Below are 16,776 nucleotides of genomic sequence, written 5' to 3' on the forward strand. Positions count from 1 at the left end.
TGTATCACTCACCTCTGTAGCTGTAAAAAAAAAAACAACAAAAAACAAAAAACTCAGTTCACTCTGGTACCCACAGCACATTAAAAATTCTGCAAACTGCACAGATCCTTTCCAGGAAAGACTCCTGTCTGTGTCAAAGGCCAAAAAAGGTAAGTGCTCGGCAAACAAAGCACACAGGTGACCTGCAGCAGATGCAAGACCAAAGCCCTGAGCTCTACTCCCAGCCACTGGGTGCTCAAAATCAGCGGTGCTCCTGAGCCTTGGGAACAGGAACAAGCAGCGGCCACTTGAGCTCGGACAGACCAGCTGTGCTCAAGTGGCAGTGTTTTTTTTCCAGGCTAAAATCAGCATGTTTGTTCTAGTGTCTCTCCTCAAGTGATAAGCACAGATAGCCACCTTCCCTCCAGGGGATTATTGGCTGACAATTACTGGATGAAGAGTAATAAATCAGTCTTCCCTCCATGAGCTAATACACTCTCTGATAAAGCTGAGGCTTTGTTTGCGTTGACCATGTAATTTACCGGTGGCAGTATTGACCAAGTTGTCTTTTATGGATTTGTCTGCTTGTGACCTAACAAGAAAGTTTGATTTTTTTTTTAATTTTTTTTTTTTGGTAACATGGTCCTTTACTCTTTCTTTCTTTTCTTGGGATATTAACAAACCCCAAGCCCAAGAATACTTTTTCCTGAGGTTACTGGAGGGAACTCCCACGTCCTGCTCTAAAACTAAACACAAATCAATCACTTCTTCCTACAATGTTGTTTCTTCTCCCACCCACTGTCTCTCACACCTGGCAGTGTGTTAGGACAGCGAGTGCCTGCTCACAGTTCACTCTGCTGCACACATGGTGGCCCATTGCCCAGAGAGGTTTCTAGGTGCTTGTAGCACATCAGATAAAGCAATGTGTGTTTAAGATGCACTGGAAATCAGGGACGGCCTGGTTTTCAAAACTGCTCTGCTTTCAGCTACCAGGAACTTCTGTCTAGTAAGCTGCTGATACCCCAAATCAAATAATTAACAAAGTCATCTCATTAGCAAGGAGCCCTGGCAATAGTCTGGCTGCATCCCAGACCTCCATTCCTCCTCTTTTTCTTCTCTCCCTTCCTACAGCAGAAGCAGTCCATGGTCATTGTCCTTAGGACAGCAATGTGTCAGTTTTGTGCACTCTCCTGAGCAGCCCCAGCACAGCTCTGTAAAAGCCTGGAGAGTCAATCCCTCAAGTGGAGGCTGTAAAAATAAAAGAAGGGATTCCTGAACCTAGCAGCAGATTCAGATGGATGAATTAACAGGGAATCTGTCCCTAGTTTTTCCTCTCCTTTTATTCTTTACTTGCTTTCCAAATCTTCTCTGCCACCTGTCAGCAGAAATATTCCTGTCCTCTTGTTGTGAGGAAGAACCAAAAAGGCATTACAATGACTTCCCAGCTGCAAAAAGAGGGCCCAGGCTCTGCAGCAGCCTCCACAAGAAGATGTCTAGCTCAGAGCAGATCATCTGGGCAACTTCTTTCAAGAAGCAATTCTGAATCCAACATCTACAAAAAGTAACCAAAATAATGACAATTCCTTTGGGGCAGACATTGGTCTGCATCAATCCTAAGAGAGAAGTCTCAGAACCACATGTCAAAATAACGCTCTCCTGACATAAACAACTCTACACCTAGAAAGGACCAAGCAGCCACCAGTGGAAAGTCATTGCAGTCCTGTACCTCTCGTCACTCTATGCTTGCATTAAAAGATGGCTAAAAAGACAAAATGGATTTCGTCATTTTTGTTTGTCACCATCTTCAGAAATAGGTATGAAATGTCAGCATCCTTCTTTGGAAGGAAAGGTTAACAATACAGCTTAGGCACTTGGGGTGCATTTATTCATTCTTCCCAAATTCTCTCAAAGACCAGGCAATGAGTTTGCTAGAGGGCTGTCCCAGACTAAAACCTTTGAGAAGGTCACAAGGACACACTTTCTTTCACAAATTTTCCCAACTTCAAAGTCAATTAAAGAACGAAAAACCTGCTTTCATATTTAAAAAAACAAAACAACATATGTGACTACAAATCAGTACTGCTCCACAGGAAGTCAGGTTTCACTTCCACTTGCTTGTGACATAAATATTACACGATAGGTACAAAAAGAAAAAAAGAGCATCTTCCTTTTTTAACCACTTGCAGGATACGTCACTGATCATTCAGCAGCAAATGTCAGCACTGCCAGCAATGATACAATAGCACTTTTGTATGTTTCTCATCAAAAAAAACTCAGTCATTTTGCTGAAAAAAAAAAAAAAACAAATTAAAAAATTGTCTAATGTTGACAAATCCATCACTTCCCTGGGGAGAATACTCCAATGGCCAATTGTTCTCACTGTGAAAAATTTTCCTCGTGTCCCATCAGAATGTCCCCAAGAGTAACTTCTACCATTACCCTTTGTCTTTTCTATGTGAATCCTTGTAAAAAGGGAGTTTTCGTCTTCTTTGTAGCCAACCTTTAAATATAGGAACACAGTGATAAGGTCTCCCCCCAAAGCTTCTTTTCTCAAGGCTGAGCAAACCCAGTTCTCTCAGCCTTTCCTCCCATGGAAAGCTTCCCAGTCCTTTGATCATGTTTGTGGCCCTTCCCTGGACCCTTTCCAGCCTGTCCACATCTTTTTTGCACAGCAGGGACCAAAACTGCACACATTATTCCAGGTGTGGCCTGAGAAGCACTGAGCAGAGTGGGATAATCACTTCTGCATCTCTGCTAGTGACGCCCTTGATGGGATTGTGCATCTCACTGGTTTTCTTTGCCGTAGCAGCACTTCTGTTCACTCACACTGAGCTTGTTGTTCACTGCAACCCCCAGGTCCCTTTCCACAGAGCTGCGCCCCAGACGGGCACATCCCAGCCTGTGCTGCACTCCTGGATTACGTTTTCCCAGGTGCAAGATCTTATGCTTGTCCTTGCTGAACTTCACAAGGTTTTTCTTAGCCCACTCTTCCAGTCTATCCACGTCTCCTTGCAGGTTGGCAAGTGTTCACTTCCCCGCTCAGTTTGGTATTATCAGCAAAATATTATCACTGTAGACATTTAATGGAACAGCAAATAATGGTAAAGAAATCTCTCAAAGTACTCCATTATCCCTATTATTATGTTTTAACCCATAAAGGAAGCTTTGGAAGGAGCCCTCCCTTATCCAGAAGCTCCAGAGCTGCACCAAGAAGTAAACAAACAGGAACTTACTGATCCATTTCAAACTCAAAGGAAAGTACTTGGTACATTGTCTCCTCCCAGCAGGTATAAACAGGAAGAATAACTTTCTAAACTAGCAAAACGATTTCTACCATATTACACCATCATCTTTTTTGACATTTCTATCCACAACAAGATAAATCCAAGCATCAAGCCCCAGGTAAGTAGAAAAATTGGCTGTTTTTTACAGCAGTTACACAAAATAAGGAGTAAACCCAGAGCGATCTTTTTTGGTCTTGACTGTCCTTCTTGCCCTTCCTGTTTCTTACCAGATATTTGAGCTAGTTTTGGCACAGCAGACTCGGGCACTGCCCATGCACGAGTAACAAACACCACACACAGCGTCACAGGCTGAGCCAGCGGCACAGCCAGCAGGACCCTGATATCCCAGCCTGTGAGCTCTGCCTACAGGAGGCACTTCTGTTCCTGCAACAGCAAGAAAAGCCCTCACAAGACAGGCGCTGCATCAACAGATGGTAATCTGGCCCAGAATAACTGTTGCAGAAGCCTGTAAGGCTTTTAGGTTCACTTACACAAAGCTAACCCTCAAATTAAACAAAGGTCACAATCCTGTCCTTTATCCCTGAGACACTGCTTCTTCCAAACCCTTTACCTTCCTGATGTTCAAAGCTCATAGACTAACCCAGCATATGAGGAAGGGCTCCAAAACTGATTTCGGATGGCGCTTTGTACCCTTGCAGGATGGCCCCATCGTGTGACAGCACAGGAGCACTACACTCACTGGGAGTGCACTCAGAAACACAAAGCCGCCTTTCTCAGCAGGTGGTCCTCTGCCAGTGACTTAATTTATTCGTGCTAAAAAAACCTCCAGAGCAGTTCTTGGACAAAGACCTGGGATTAGCAAGTGAAATACAGCCTTCTTTTTAACCCCTTTGTCACTCTACACAGAAACACTGCTTTGTGCTTCAGAACTCTGCTGCTTTGCCTGGAGAAGGCGGAGGGCTGTGGGATAAGTGGCAGTCACACTGCACGTTTGAAATAAAGGTTTAACTGTGACAGGGTTTCAAGTTTTCATTCATTCAAGCTCTGTATCCTTTTTATAGTAGGAGTTTGTTATTTCCATCAGCCCTGCCCATGTAAGTCAGTTACAAGTTTTCATTTCCAAACCAAGAATTAAAAATTGGTAACATTTAAAAAATTAGCATTAATGAAATAAAACTGATCTCAACCCAGCTAGTTTACCTCCTTTAAAGCGATGGCTAAGATGTTATTTACTCTGGGGTTTGCACTCAGAAGCTTTTGAGCTATGTGTGTGGCTTGCAACCATATGGCTACATCAGGGGAGCCTTGACACACACCAGAGATGCTACCTCACTTCCTTCCTCCCCCGCTCCAAACCTAGCTCTCATTTTTTCACTGTTCTTACTGTTCTTTTCATATCCCCCCCCAGGGTTCATAACCTTCCTTCATTTAACTGATGTATGAACTGTCTTCACCCTGCAGAACTCCCCACTTTGGTGCTCATTTGGCTGACCCCAGCTGTCCCACTGCCTGCTGGGGCAGCGGTAACTGCCCTTCCCATCATTGGCCCACATCAGCTTTTCAGCTCTGAAATAAAATACAGAAGTGGCACCGTGGTGCACAGGGTCCAGCTTGGATGTAGTTAACTTGCTTTGTGGTAGCCCATAAGGTGCTGGGGTTTGCATTTGTGGCTAGAACAGTGTTGATAACATACCGCTATTACTACTTGGGAGCAGCGCTTGCACAGTATCAAAGCTCTCAAAGATGCTTTTTTTAGGATGAGGAGGGTCAACTTCAGTTCCAAGGATGAAGTTTAGCCATCTCTCCTCACCTCCCTCATCTGGGCCACGTGGAATTTCCTGTCCCAGACAAACTTCATCCTTTGGACCTTGCCATGAGGCAGATGGACCCAGTAAAAGTGGTAAGCCATATTCCAGTATTCCCCTGCCCACCCCTACCTATAGATTAAAGCAGATAATCATGTGAGAGTATACTGAGCTCTTTCTACTAACTCCATGTATGTATGAAGACTTCTACTACTGACACAGAAATTTAGATCTTTAGTCTCTATCATTTTCAAGCAAATAAATTTCTGTAGTTTGCCTAATGAAAGGGAGCTATTTGATAAAGCTTCTTACAGGTTCAAATGAGATTAGTTTACTACATCTTATTAAATCACTGTCAGCTGAGCTGCAATAAGTCTAGGGCTTGTTCTTAACCTAGAGTGAAAGCCAAGCAACAAAGCTCAGTTTAGACCAAAAAGGTCTCAGATAGTAACAGCAGTAATTAGCATTTGTCACAAACTAAAAATGTACATTCACAGAGATTACAGCTCAGATGACTAAGTGTAATTGCTTAATGACAGTAAATCGACCAGACCTCTAAGTAGTCAGCCTTTTTGATTATCATGAGATTACAGGATAATACATTTGGGAAGGAAGTTCAATAGGTCAGATCAGGTTGCCTGGGGCTGAGCTCGAAAGTAAAACCAATGATGCGAAGAGATACAAACTTTCATATTTTTTTACTGTTATTTCCACAGTTTTGCACAGTAACCTACTGCACAGCTGTGTAACAGATTTCTTCAGTAACAAAATGTGAAATAACAGGGTACAAAAATAAGCACTTTACCTGCTTTAATTCTGCTTACCGTGTAAGTGAAAGCAGGGTTATATCCCTCACTGGCTTTTACACCAGCCTACTGCTTCCACCGTGATGTGACAAAGGCTGAAGCCTGCCATCTGCTGCCAAGGAGCAGTGAGCTCCCCAGCGCTCCCATGGATCATCAGGGGCCAGCACAGGCACAGCAGTTCTGCCACTTGTGGCACAGAGCAGGACCACACCAAACAGCACATCCTCCCTCCCCGTAACCGTAACCACTTCCTCATTAAGAAGGCTGGTTGTATAAAGGCAATGTTTATGACCCTCTTCAGATTCGATCTTACTAGTCATCCCAAACCCAACAGCAGCTGAGGATGTTCTGAGTGCTGCAAGGTCAATTCATTCAACACAGCACCAGACAGGATTCATCATGCAGTGTACTTTTCCTCCCCCTGCTTTTTTGCTTTGTGGTAGTGGTTGTAATCACTATACAGATCCTTAAAGACCTCCCTTACACCTGCTGGTAATGATGCATTTAAGAACTTGACGTCCCGTTCAATGCAAAGGTCAAGGATGTGATATATTCCTTCTGTGAGATGTGTCTTCACAGCTGGGTGCAAAGTCACCTACAAGAAGAACAAATTGCATTAAACTTGAAGACAAAAAAGGCAAGAAAACACCACTTCCACAGTCAGTATATACTAAATGCTGGCAACAATTTATCCAGTGCATCAGACCATCTGGAACATCCCCTTAGATAAAACCCAAGATTTTGACTTGTGCAGTATTTTCCTGATTTTTGCAAACATATTTTGCAGAACAGTACAGTCCCTGCAATAAAATCTACGAGAACAGACAAGTAAAACAATTTTACCTTGTCACTTAATAATTTCATACTTATCTAACAATTTTTATCTGAAGACTTCAATGTACAAGCCTTAATGAAAGAAGCCTTCAAAAAGCTCAGAAGATGAACATTTTCTTAATCCATTTTAACACTGAGAATCAGGCACCTTGTCTGAAGTCATGTAGAAAGTTGAAGGGATACAAAAAATGACTCAAGACTTCGTGCCCTGCTCCCGATGTTACCACTGCTCAATCCCACAACCAGCAGAACTGCCACTACAACCCGGAACATCAGTGCTGACTCTGGAGTCCTCTGGTGCTCCAGGCTAATTGAAATTTGTCCTGTGCTCACAAATCACTTCCTAAATACTTCACTGCCTGAGACAGTGCTGGCCTCTGGCATAATCACATTATTTTTGCTGCAGAACCATGTCTTATCTTTGCTGAATCCCAAAATTAGCTTTATGCCTCCAGATGTAAGCCTCTTCACTCCAGGCCTAATGAAAATTACATAAAAAGCTGTCATTAAAATTCAGGGTTCTTTCTTCCTTAGGCAACTAATAAACTTTCTGCTAATGAAGTGCACTCCTAATCACTGTGACAGGCTCCTGCTCTCTTTCTGCCCTAAATGCGGAACAGCTAATATATTTTATTAGACCCACTAACATAGCTGGGAAAAACACAGAGCAGGCAATAAGGCATATAGGCCTTTCTTTGGATCTGTGACCCTGAAGAGTTTGCAATCCAAAAGGTTGTAATTTTTTTTGCCTCTCTGTCAGTTGATCAATTGGTTGGTTTATAACAGATGTTATTTCTCCCTACACCATGCATTAAAGTAAGAGAATAGTTGAGCATCACAGCTCACAGTGAATGCACTAGGCTGGGCTCTCCCTTCCCAGGGCATTGAAACGATTGCAGAGAAAAAGGACAGGAAAACCCACAGCCATTGACAATATGGACCAGATGGCCCACTTGGGATAAGCAGCTACCTCAGAGCTGCAGTTAATGGAGCTGCATCCCTCAGATCACAAATTCATCTGGATCCATGCCTTATTTGAGCCATTCTCACTTTGCAGTTTCCTATAAACACCAATAACACCACGGGAAGCAGAGCTAAAGATTTAAACAGCTGCCACTACTGGCTGGCAGTTAATTATACTTGTAAGAGGTTTATGGTCTATACAGTTAGCACAACCAATTTTTCAAGCATTACAGAGCTCTTGATGAGAGACATTAAATGTGTGAAGAGGTATTTCACTATTGCTGAATTAAGCAACAGCTCATAGGCAGCAAGCGAAAAGCACTGTCAACAGTATGGAAGAGATGCCACCCACTCCAGCAAGGAATCTTTCTAGATTAATACAAAATACTTCATGGTATAAAGAGGAAGCACTGAGGGAGCCATTACACAACCACTTCAGGAGTAAGTGACTATTTAGGCCAGTAGCTTTCACCAGTTCTAGTTTGCAGACCCTTAAAAGGGTTCCAGTAAGTGTGAAGATGCCCATATAGAGACTTAAATCTACAAACTTGTTTTCTCAGTCACCTCTGATGGACCCCCCCAGGGTCTTCAGATCACAGGCAGAAAGCCACAGATCCGGTCTCAGAAGGGATGAATAGCTGAAGGAGTTTTTCTCTCCCTCTGCAGAGCAACATGAAAGATGTGTACATGCCCCACTTAAGACAGGCATGCTGAGGTTTCCTCCTTCCTCTGATACCCATCAATTCTCAGCAGTCTAATGAGCAAATAAATCATCACCTACTTGTGATCTATCTACTCTGTCAGACAGAAAACATTCCTTTGTCACAGCCTCTGGCGGCTCACTACACCAATTCCCCTTTCCACGCCCAAAGGTTCCAGTGCATACATTACTGATCTGTGGTTTCACCTATCATCCATCACTTTCCATTTCCCACCAAAAATATTGCACAGAACTCTCCTAGAACTCTCATGAGACTTTGTACTCCTGCTAATATTGAGGCAAGTGTCCTTTCAACTTAGAAAGGTCATTTGACGTACACTCAGCGATGAACAGATTACATAGTTCAGAGACGGTTAAAGAGAGCAGAAGTAGTCTTAACAGCAATTTCCCCCTTTGCTAAACTACCACGTTCACTACATAAACAATAACCAACTTATCAGGAACACTAAATAACATAGCTAAAAACTGACATCTCCAATTGTTTTGCTCCCAAACCTTGGAAAAAAGATAAGCAATAAAAAAGGCAAACAAGTTTAACGTCTGTAATAACCTTTATGGTTAGTTATTAGTTACACTGCTTACACCATAATCCTTCAGAAACATAGCATCAGTTGGAATACATTTTTTGCAAGAGGGCCTAAAAACAAAAACTAATCTTTCTTTCTGTATTTCAGCCCACGCCCAGGCTGAAGCCACAAATAATCAATTTGCAGGTACTTGTACCACAAGCAGCAGTCAAACCCTCGTGAAATCTAAATCCATCAGGCTGAAGAAAATTACAAGCTGAACTTAGGTCTGGTTGTGAGAAACTACTGACCTGGCTCTGGCATACACAGTAGCAGGGATGCTTAATTGCTTTCAGTAAGAATTGCAGTGATATCTTTGGTACATAAGGAGAATTACTGAAAAGCTAACAATTCTTGGCTTGGTAACATTTTTTCCATTCACTTAATCATTTAGATCAGATTAAAAGATATTTTCCAGGAGAATTTTCCACCATTACTTTGCCAGATGGGCCCCTAACTGCTATTAGTCCTGGACAAATGAGACTAACTGGGAAATGAATTTACTACCAGATGTATAAAGAAGCCCTGGTTAAACTCTGGAACAGGCAGCCCAGAGAGGTAGTGGATACCTCATCCCTGGAAACATTGAAGGCCAAATGGGATAAGGCTCTGAGCAACCTGATCTAGTTGAAGATACCCATGCTCATTGTAGGAGGATTAGACCAGACGACCTTTAAAGGTCATCTTTCAACCTTTCAACCCAAGACATTCCATGATTCTGTGAGGAAAGAGCAACACCCAAAGCAGTTCTATAACTGGGCATTGCATTGTTTAACCTCAAAAAAACCTCACAGCCCACATCTTTAGAAAGTTTTCAGGAGTTTGATAAGAAAGATTCTCAGGATCTCTCATTCAAAATAACAGTCTGGATCAAACCTGTATCTCCATGAGCCGTAGCAACTTTTGCAACTTCACAAATTTTACAAAATTTAACACAGTTGCCTTTGGAACAGGAACTCCAAAGCCAGCACAACCCTATGGCACTTTCAAGATGGATGAGAACATACCTTCTGCAGTTCAGTCACATACTGAGCCACCATGAAAGAAGAAAACACAGTGAAGTCCTCCATTTCTGCAGCAATGTGAGTATACATCCGTTCCACCAAGTGTGCACATTGCAGTATAACTTCAAACTCATCTGTGTTGCCTAAAACAGAAAGTGAGAGGCATTTGAGGCTTAAAAAAATTAGAAAAAAACCCCCAAAGAATCACCCACTCTTCCATGATTCTTGAACTACATGAGGCCAAGGATAGCTTGACATTTTATCTTCTTTTCTTATGGAGCCACAGCTAGAGGCCTCCCACAATACACAATACACATCTTTCGAAAAGGTATTTTTGTAAGAGCACACTGATTTGAAGTCTACGTGCACTGCAAGAGAAAAATTATTTGTTATAGGTGTTGAAGTGCTAAAAGCAGCACTTATGGTCCCTTCCATGATTCAGTCCCAATTAGCACTGTGGAGGAGAGAAAAGGAGACAGGAAAATTACATTCTCTACCTACAAAAAAAAATCAGAAGACATCTCTTAGAAAGAGCATATTAAGAGAGCTTTCTGATGAGATCTATTATGTGGCATACAGCAGCAGAAGCCACACCACTGGAGATATTTAAAGTGAGACTGGTGAGATCAGCTGAGAATTTACTCAGTAGGCAGTGAATGAAGAGAGTCAACACATATAAGGGAGAAGGGAAATCCAGAAATTACTTTCATGTTATCTGTTACAAAAACAGAACAATCCTGCATGTTTTTTAACTTGACAATACCTGTAAATTTCCTGTGACCCTTGCCTTATGCAAACATATTGCAGAAGCAAGCAGATTCTCAAAGTTTGGCACCACCTACCTTTTCCTCTATCACTGAGCCTTTGCTACTATACTCCTCCATGACAAATACATACATTTACATTTGCCCACAGGTGTGGGCAACATATCAGCTGAGATAAATCTGAACATGGCACAGGCTGCAGGACATCAGTGGAAAGCCAGGATACAATCAGTTTCAGGCCATGAAGTCAATTTGTTTCAAAAACTCACCACTATTAATGGTAGGGTATTTGTGTCCTGAGCAGTATAAAGCACGGAATAATTACCTCAATCACTGTGAACACCTTTGACTTGGCTACTTCTTTAATAACTTTCAGTAATAAGTCTTTTTTTTTTTTTTTTTTGTCTTCCTTTCGGGATATTTAACTACACTAATTCCAAATCCTTAACCATACAGATATATCATCTAATCCCAACTGATGCTTCAGATACAAATAATGTTCTGGCTTTATACTTAGCACAGAATGGTGACAATGCAGGTCTGTAGTAAAAGTAGTTCCAGCCTTAAGAAACTCCATTTACTAGGATCGATTTGGGATTATAACTAACACATATTAGCATGCATCACCAGAGCTCACAGCCACCGTGCTTTCAGGCACAGGGGTTGATCAGAAGAGCAAAAACTGGGCACAGCAAGCCTTACTGGTTCCTGTCTACTTGCCAGCCAGTCAGTGAAGAATCATTTATTCACCTCGTGCAGTTCCACAGGAGCCCCCAGTTACCTTCATAAGCCCATGACACCACAAAGCTCATCCTCAATTTTAAAAAAAGGACAGGCAGGGCTAACAGCTTCAATGCCACAGCTAGGCTTTGGGGACTTTGATTCTGATGGGCCCTGTTCAGCATCTCCCTGTCCACAACACATAAATTACAGTGTATATATGTATCATAAAGGTGGAAAAAATACGGTACCTCTGTCTGCTTTCTGACGTCCTTCATGCATGACAGAAACAACCAGACGATGGAAACTGCTCAGAAAAGATGGTGCTGCTTTCAACAGCACCTGCAAAAGACATGAAATAAAAACATCTGAGATTACACACTAAAGGGAGTGAGAGGGTAGAGACTATATTTTCATTCTGCATCCATAGAGTGTTTAGCACACGAGAATCCAGAAGTAGGACCGCATTCCTAGCCATAATCAAACATATATGGCAACATCATATTAGAGTTACTTCATCTCTCTAAAGCAGCATTTGATTTAGCACCCTAATGTCTAGGGCATTTGTCCTTGCTGGTAGAGAACCTGCATAGCCAGATAGATTGACAGAACATGAGGTCCAGTAACACTACAGATCACTGGATAGGCAGCTTTCCACCACAGCGGTTTTGTAAGGGCATTTTAGCAATGCATACTGCTTTGCTTTTAGAATGTGCCATTTGCCCATCTTTAACTTTCCCCACTCCCAGTCCTAATACAAATGCATGAGGTCCCTTTCCTTTTTTTCTTCCATCTCTGCCTACATATTCCATGTAGGAGTATCTTCATCCCTGTGCAACTCCTGGCACATCTTCCCTTTCCCATGCCAGAAGGCTGACAAGAATACCAAGATGGTACAACGTTTGAAGGTTACCAACTTCAACAGTGTCTAAGCCCTGTTTTCAGAGGACTGCAGAATCTTGACCTCCAGTGAGAATGAGGTCGCAGAGCTTGAGCCATTTGTGCTTCTAGAAACCAGTCACAGAAAAACGAAAACTTTTATTCTAATATATCATTAGATGCTGATAAGCAATGCACTGCCAAAGAACAACAACACAGGCACAAGCAAAGTAGGAGAGTGACTGAAATTATGTGATTCTGAGATTCTCAGCCTTTTAAATAAGAAGTGGTACAATGCACTTTTATACTATCAGGACAAAATCTTTCAAAACAACTATTAAAGAGAAATTCTTAACACTGTTACATTTGTTCTTTATACCTATTTCCTCTCCTCCCATCCCCTCACAGACATACCTTTGGATGACACTGCACAATAGAGAAGAGCACTTCATGGACTCCCAGGAAGACACCACGATAGTCTTCTAACTTCAGATGATCCAGAGGGACTGTTAGGAGAATGCTGAATGCCAATGACACATGATGTGGATTCACAAGAACTCCTTCTCCTTGCCTTAGCAGAGCTGCTACAGTCTCTAGAATAGGTACAACTATGATGGAAATCAGTGATTGGTCCTGGCAGGCCTCTTTGGTTTGCATCTACAAGAAGACAGTAAACAGGTAAGGAGGAGAACATTATCCACCTATCATCAGTGTTCGAACACCAGAGAACCGTAATGCCCTGACAGGAGCCAAAGGAACTAGACTGGTGCAAGCTGGACTGACATGCAGACTCCTGCACCTGAGCCATTTTCGTGCAATTGCACCCTGGGCAACGATGCACGTGATGCACTTCAAACCAGCACTGCTGTGTAACTGGAATTCTAAGTACTCCCTAGTCCCCTGACAACTAGCACCTCTTTGCACCTCCTTAGAGAAATGCACTAATGCAGGTCACTCCTTTACAAGAATGCAGACCTATCAAAAAAAGGGCAGACACTGCATGCTCGTGATTCCCAAGCATTGCAGAGCCAACCTCTGATAAATTCTGGTCTAGAAACATCATCACCAGAAGAGGAGAAAAACCTGCATCACCAGGTTTATGTGCTGTACAAATGAAAGACAGGAAGCCTGGGTTTGATTACTTTCTGTCAAGTTTCCCTTTCATAATTCAGTGATTTTTTTTTTTTTATACAAGCACTTCTTTATTTTTTGTTTTGCTGCTGCTGGCTTCTGCTGCAACATGTGGCTGACAGTTACGTTCTCCTTTGGACAGGAAGAAGTTCGAGACACTCAGACTGTCTACTCTGCAGTCAAACAAGTTTCTCCCAAGCTCCATATTACATGGTGCAGTTCCATAAAATGACTCTGTATAAGAACTCAGTGACCTACACACTGCACTTAAAGGAGGAGATTTACTTGAGGAAGGTCGAGGCATGGATTTGTTCAGTATCCACAATGTTTTTGTTCCTGTATGCCTCTGTGCACCTTAGATGCAACCGCTACAGACTCTAACGAGTAAAAGGGATAGGTAATTAAGTTACAATAAAGAAATACTTACCGCTAAAGCTGTGATTATCTGTGGGCTGGTAAACCAGAAAGCTTTCACTTTGTCTCCACTTAATGGGCATCTGAGCAACAATTTAGTGAGGGTAACAGCTGACAACACTTCCTGCAGAAAGCAGAGGATCAGTCACTGGTACTAGGGTGCACTGGCTCCTTTCAAGCACAGAAGGGCCCTTTCAAGGCCAGTGGCACTTTTGAGCACTACCAGGGCCTTGACACATGAAAGTCCTCCGACCAGTACACCTCTTTGGAAATTGTGAAGTAAGCAGCAGCTCAACAAAATTCAATATGCTGAGCAGCACTGGCCCAAATGTACTTCACGGCACGTTTATTTCAGACTTATCTTCCTGTATAAAAAGGCTGATGTGATTTTTAAGAAAGGAAAGCCTTCTCATACAACTACTACTAGACAGCAGAGGGAGGCAGAAGGCATGCAGGGATACCAGTATACTATACACTAAGAAAATTGCATTTGGCAGCAGGACTTTTTTTACTTGGTGGTGGTTTATACAGACTGATAAATGAAACATATCGCAAGCTACACTCAGGTGGCAGGAATTACATGCACAGTACAGGAATTCCAGATATACTTTCAAAAGGACATAAAAAGAACTGAAGTGGCATATTTGTGTCTCTTTCTGACAAGTAAGACAGAGCCAGATAACGCCCCGAGTATAATCCAGGTTTCATTCCCAAGTTACTGAGCTTTCTACGGCGCATACAGCTGGAGTTTTTGCCAAACGTGTTCCACACGTCACCACTGCTGCTTAAAGTGCTCTGAAGAAAGGTAGAGAGTTTATAAAGCTACTGAGTGGTATCTGATTATTATTGAGTAGCCTTTAGAGAGACAACTAACAAAAGCTTAGGGGTAGTTTTGGTTTTAGTTAAAAATGCCAGCGTTTCTAAAAGTGCCTTTAATCTTGTTAAGACAACCCACAGACAGACACTGACTGCTAGTATCTGTTGTGCAAGAGCTTGGAGCAGAAACTAGAAAAGAGCTTTTAGTACAGCCTGTAACATCACAGCTGTGTGATTTCTGTTGACAATACATGGAATTAAGACTGCAGAGTCCTTAAACTGGACACAAAAATTTTCAAGTAGGTTTCCATGATCTTTCCATCTCCCTCAATTTATATCCAGAACATATTTCAGCAGTCACCAAGCCCTTATCCATATAAATTAAGATCACTGAACATAAAGCAGGAAGAGGAAAAAAAATATTTATCAAATGTAATTCAGCCAACAATTTTTTTTCAAGGTACAGAAGACTGAAGAAGGAAGTTGACAATATAGTTCATGCCTTACTTTAGCCTTCTGTTGCCAAACATTCCTCAATTCGAGTCCCTGCAGCACCAGCCTCATCATGGCATAAAACTCCTCAGCAGAGCAGTTTTCCAGCAGCTGGACAAGCACTTCTGTCAGCTCCATCTCCATACTTTGGATCACCTGAGTTGTGATTGCAGGACCTGCATATTCAAGAGACAAAAGAAATCAATTCCCAACACAGACCTCCACAGGTAAGAATATGGCAAATTGAAAATAAAACAGCTCTATGGGTACCCTTTTAACACTCAAATTCACAGAGGGCTCCCCACTTTACCTCTCTCCCCACTAGTTCAATGACTTGCTGTCCTCAAGTATTTCCTACCCTCAGGTTCAGAGAGCAGCCATCATTCCATTAAAAAAGCCTTCAATAGTACAGAAATACTACACTAAAGCAGATGCACAAGCCAAGGGAGCAGGCTAAACAAGCCACAGGGCTTCACTATGTGGTGGCCATAAATCCATCACAAATCACAAAAACATTAAGCTGACAAAGTTAGGTCTCTGCTGATCCAAACTCACACTTCCCACTTACCCACTTACTACTACATAGACAGTCTTAGATTAGCTCATAATTCTACTGATTTTGAAGGCTTGTTTTTTAATTCCACAAGTATCCACAGGATCTGTGGCAATGCTAAAAACCTTCTTCAACAGGAATTAATATTTCATTTTACTGAATACTTTACTTATTCAACGGAAATTATTACAGCTTTTTGCAGTGATTCATTATGCCTCCAAGCTAAAGAACTTTACCAATCTTAAATTAATAATGTGAGGCACAGAATGAGACAGAGGAAAATCAACAGAAAAGTTACAAGAGTTGACACATCCTCATCTCCATTCCATGGAAAGCTGTGCTCTGTTCTTGACTACTTAATGCCAATATAAACACTGAGATCACTACTGTAGTTCACTTGAACAGTAGCCTCCCCAGTAGGGAGCACTCCCTCAGGGTGTGTACGACACAGCTCACTAGGATGTGGGAATTATAAATAAAGTATCTTTAATAAAGCATTAAAAATAGTGTTTATTTCATCCTAGTCTCATGCTTTTTATACTTTTTTTCTGTGTGTATGCTTTGTAATGTACATAGCATACTAGTAGAGTAGCATGTGTATATAATTTATAAGTAAATATATATCGAGGCTGCATGCTCAGTCTTTAGGTTTGCACAATCGAAAATGTTTGGAGACCACTGCACTAGAACATGTCAGTGATAAGCCTGATAAATTCCAGCAGTTTGAAGAAGTCAAAGAGAACAGTTACACCTGTGCTGTGTTCAGCTCTCTTTCTGAAAGAGACACTCTAAAGGAGTCATTAGCTCCCACAACTAGCAGGAGAGATTCTTCATTTCAATTGCTAGCCCTTGCTCTTTATTAATGAGGATAAAGGCCAATCTCTCACAAACTTTATCAGAATTATGGGCATCCAGCATTCATAACAGTTAGGCAACTTCCACTGTTCTATAGCCTCACCTACTGAAGTAGATGAGTATTTGACTGTAAGATCCTCCAAGGACATTTCTGATCTGACCTGGGGCACATCAGCTACTTCAGTGGTGTCTACTACACCGACTACAAGAGTAGGACACTGCATCTTCA

At 42.0% G+C, this 16,776-nt stretch overlaps 2 protein-coding genes across 4 annotated transcripts in view; one reads left to right on the plus strand and one right to left on the minus strand.

The window, feature by feature from the left end:
* Positions 1-16,776, minus strand: part of URB2 (URB2 ribosome biogenesis homolog) — a 23,919-nt gene continuing 7,143 nt past the window's right edge. The window contains exons 5-11 of one of the 3 annotated variants that reach the window (XR_003573291.1): positions 15,155-15,315; positions 13,845-13,955; positions 12,701-12,943; positions 11,659-11,749; positions 9,927-10,066; positions 5,780-6,430; positions 1-12 (exon numbers count right to left, since the gene is read on the minus strand). Coding sequence is in view for 2 of the 3 variants with exons in the window: in XM_027902142.1 (XP_027757943.1) it covers positions 6,233-6,430; positions 9,927-10,066; positions 11,659-11,749; positions 12,701-12,943; positions 13,845-13,955; positions 15,155-15,315 (944 nt within the window). In the remaining variant the exon portion in view is untranslated. Of the gene's footprint in view, positions 13-5,708; positions 6,431-9,926; positions 10,067-11,658; positions 11,750-12,700; positions 12,944-13,844; positions 13,956-15,154; positions 15,316-16,776 lie in introns of those variants that run through there. The other 2 variants (XM_027902142.1, XM_027902143.1) reach the window with 2 other exon arrangements.
* The window catches only part of TAF5L (TATA-box binding protein associated factor 5 like), a 27,833-nt gene continuing 27,383 nt past the window's right edge, over positions 16,327-16,776 (plus strand). The window contains exon 1 of the mRNA XM_027902145.1: positions 16,327-16,332. The gene's annotated coding sequence lies outside the window, so the exon portion shown is untranslated. The remainder of the gene's footprint in view (positions 16,333-16,776) is intronic.

Source organism: Empidonax traillii, unplaced genomic scaffold (genome assembly GCF_003031625.1).
Source record: "Empidonax traillii isolate 1590-97213 ecotype Southwest subspecies unplaced genomic scaffold, ASM303162v1 scaffold845:size272117, whole genome shotgun sequence".
Taxonomy (NCBI): domain Eukaryota; kingdom Metazoa; phylum Chordata; class Aves; order Passeriformes; family Tyrannidae; genus Empidonax; species Empidonax traillii.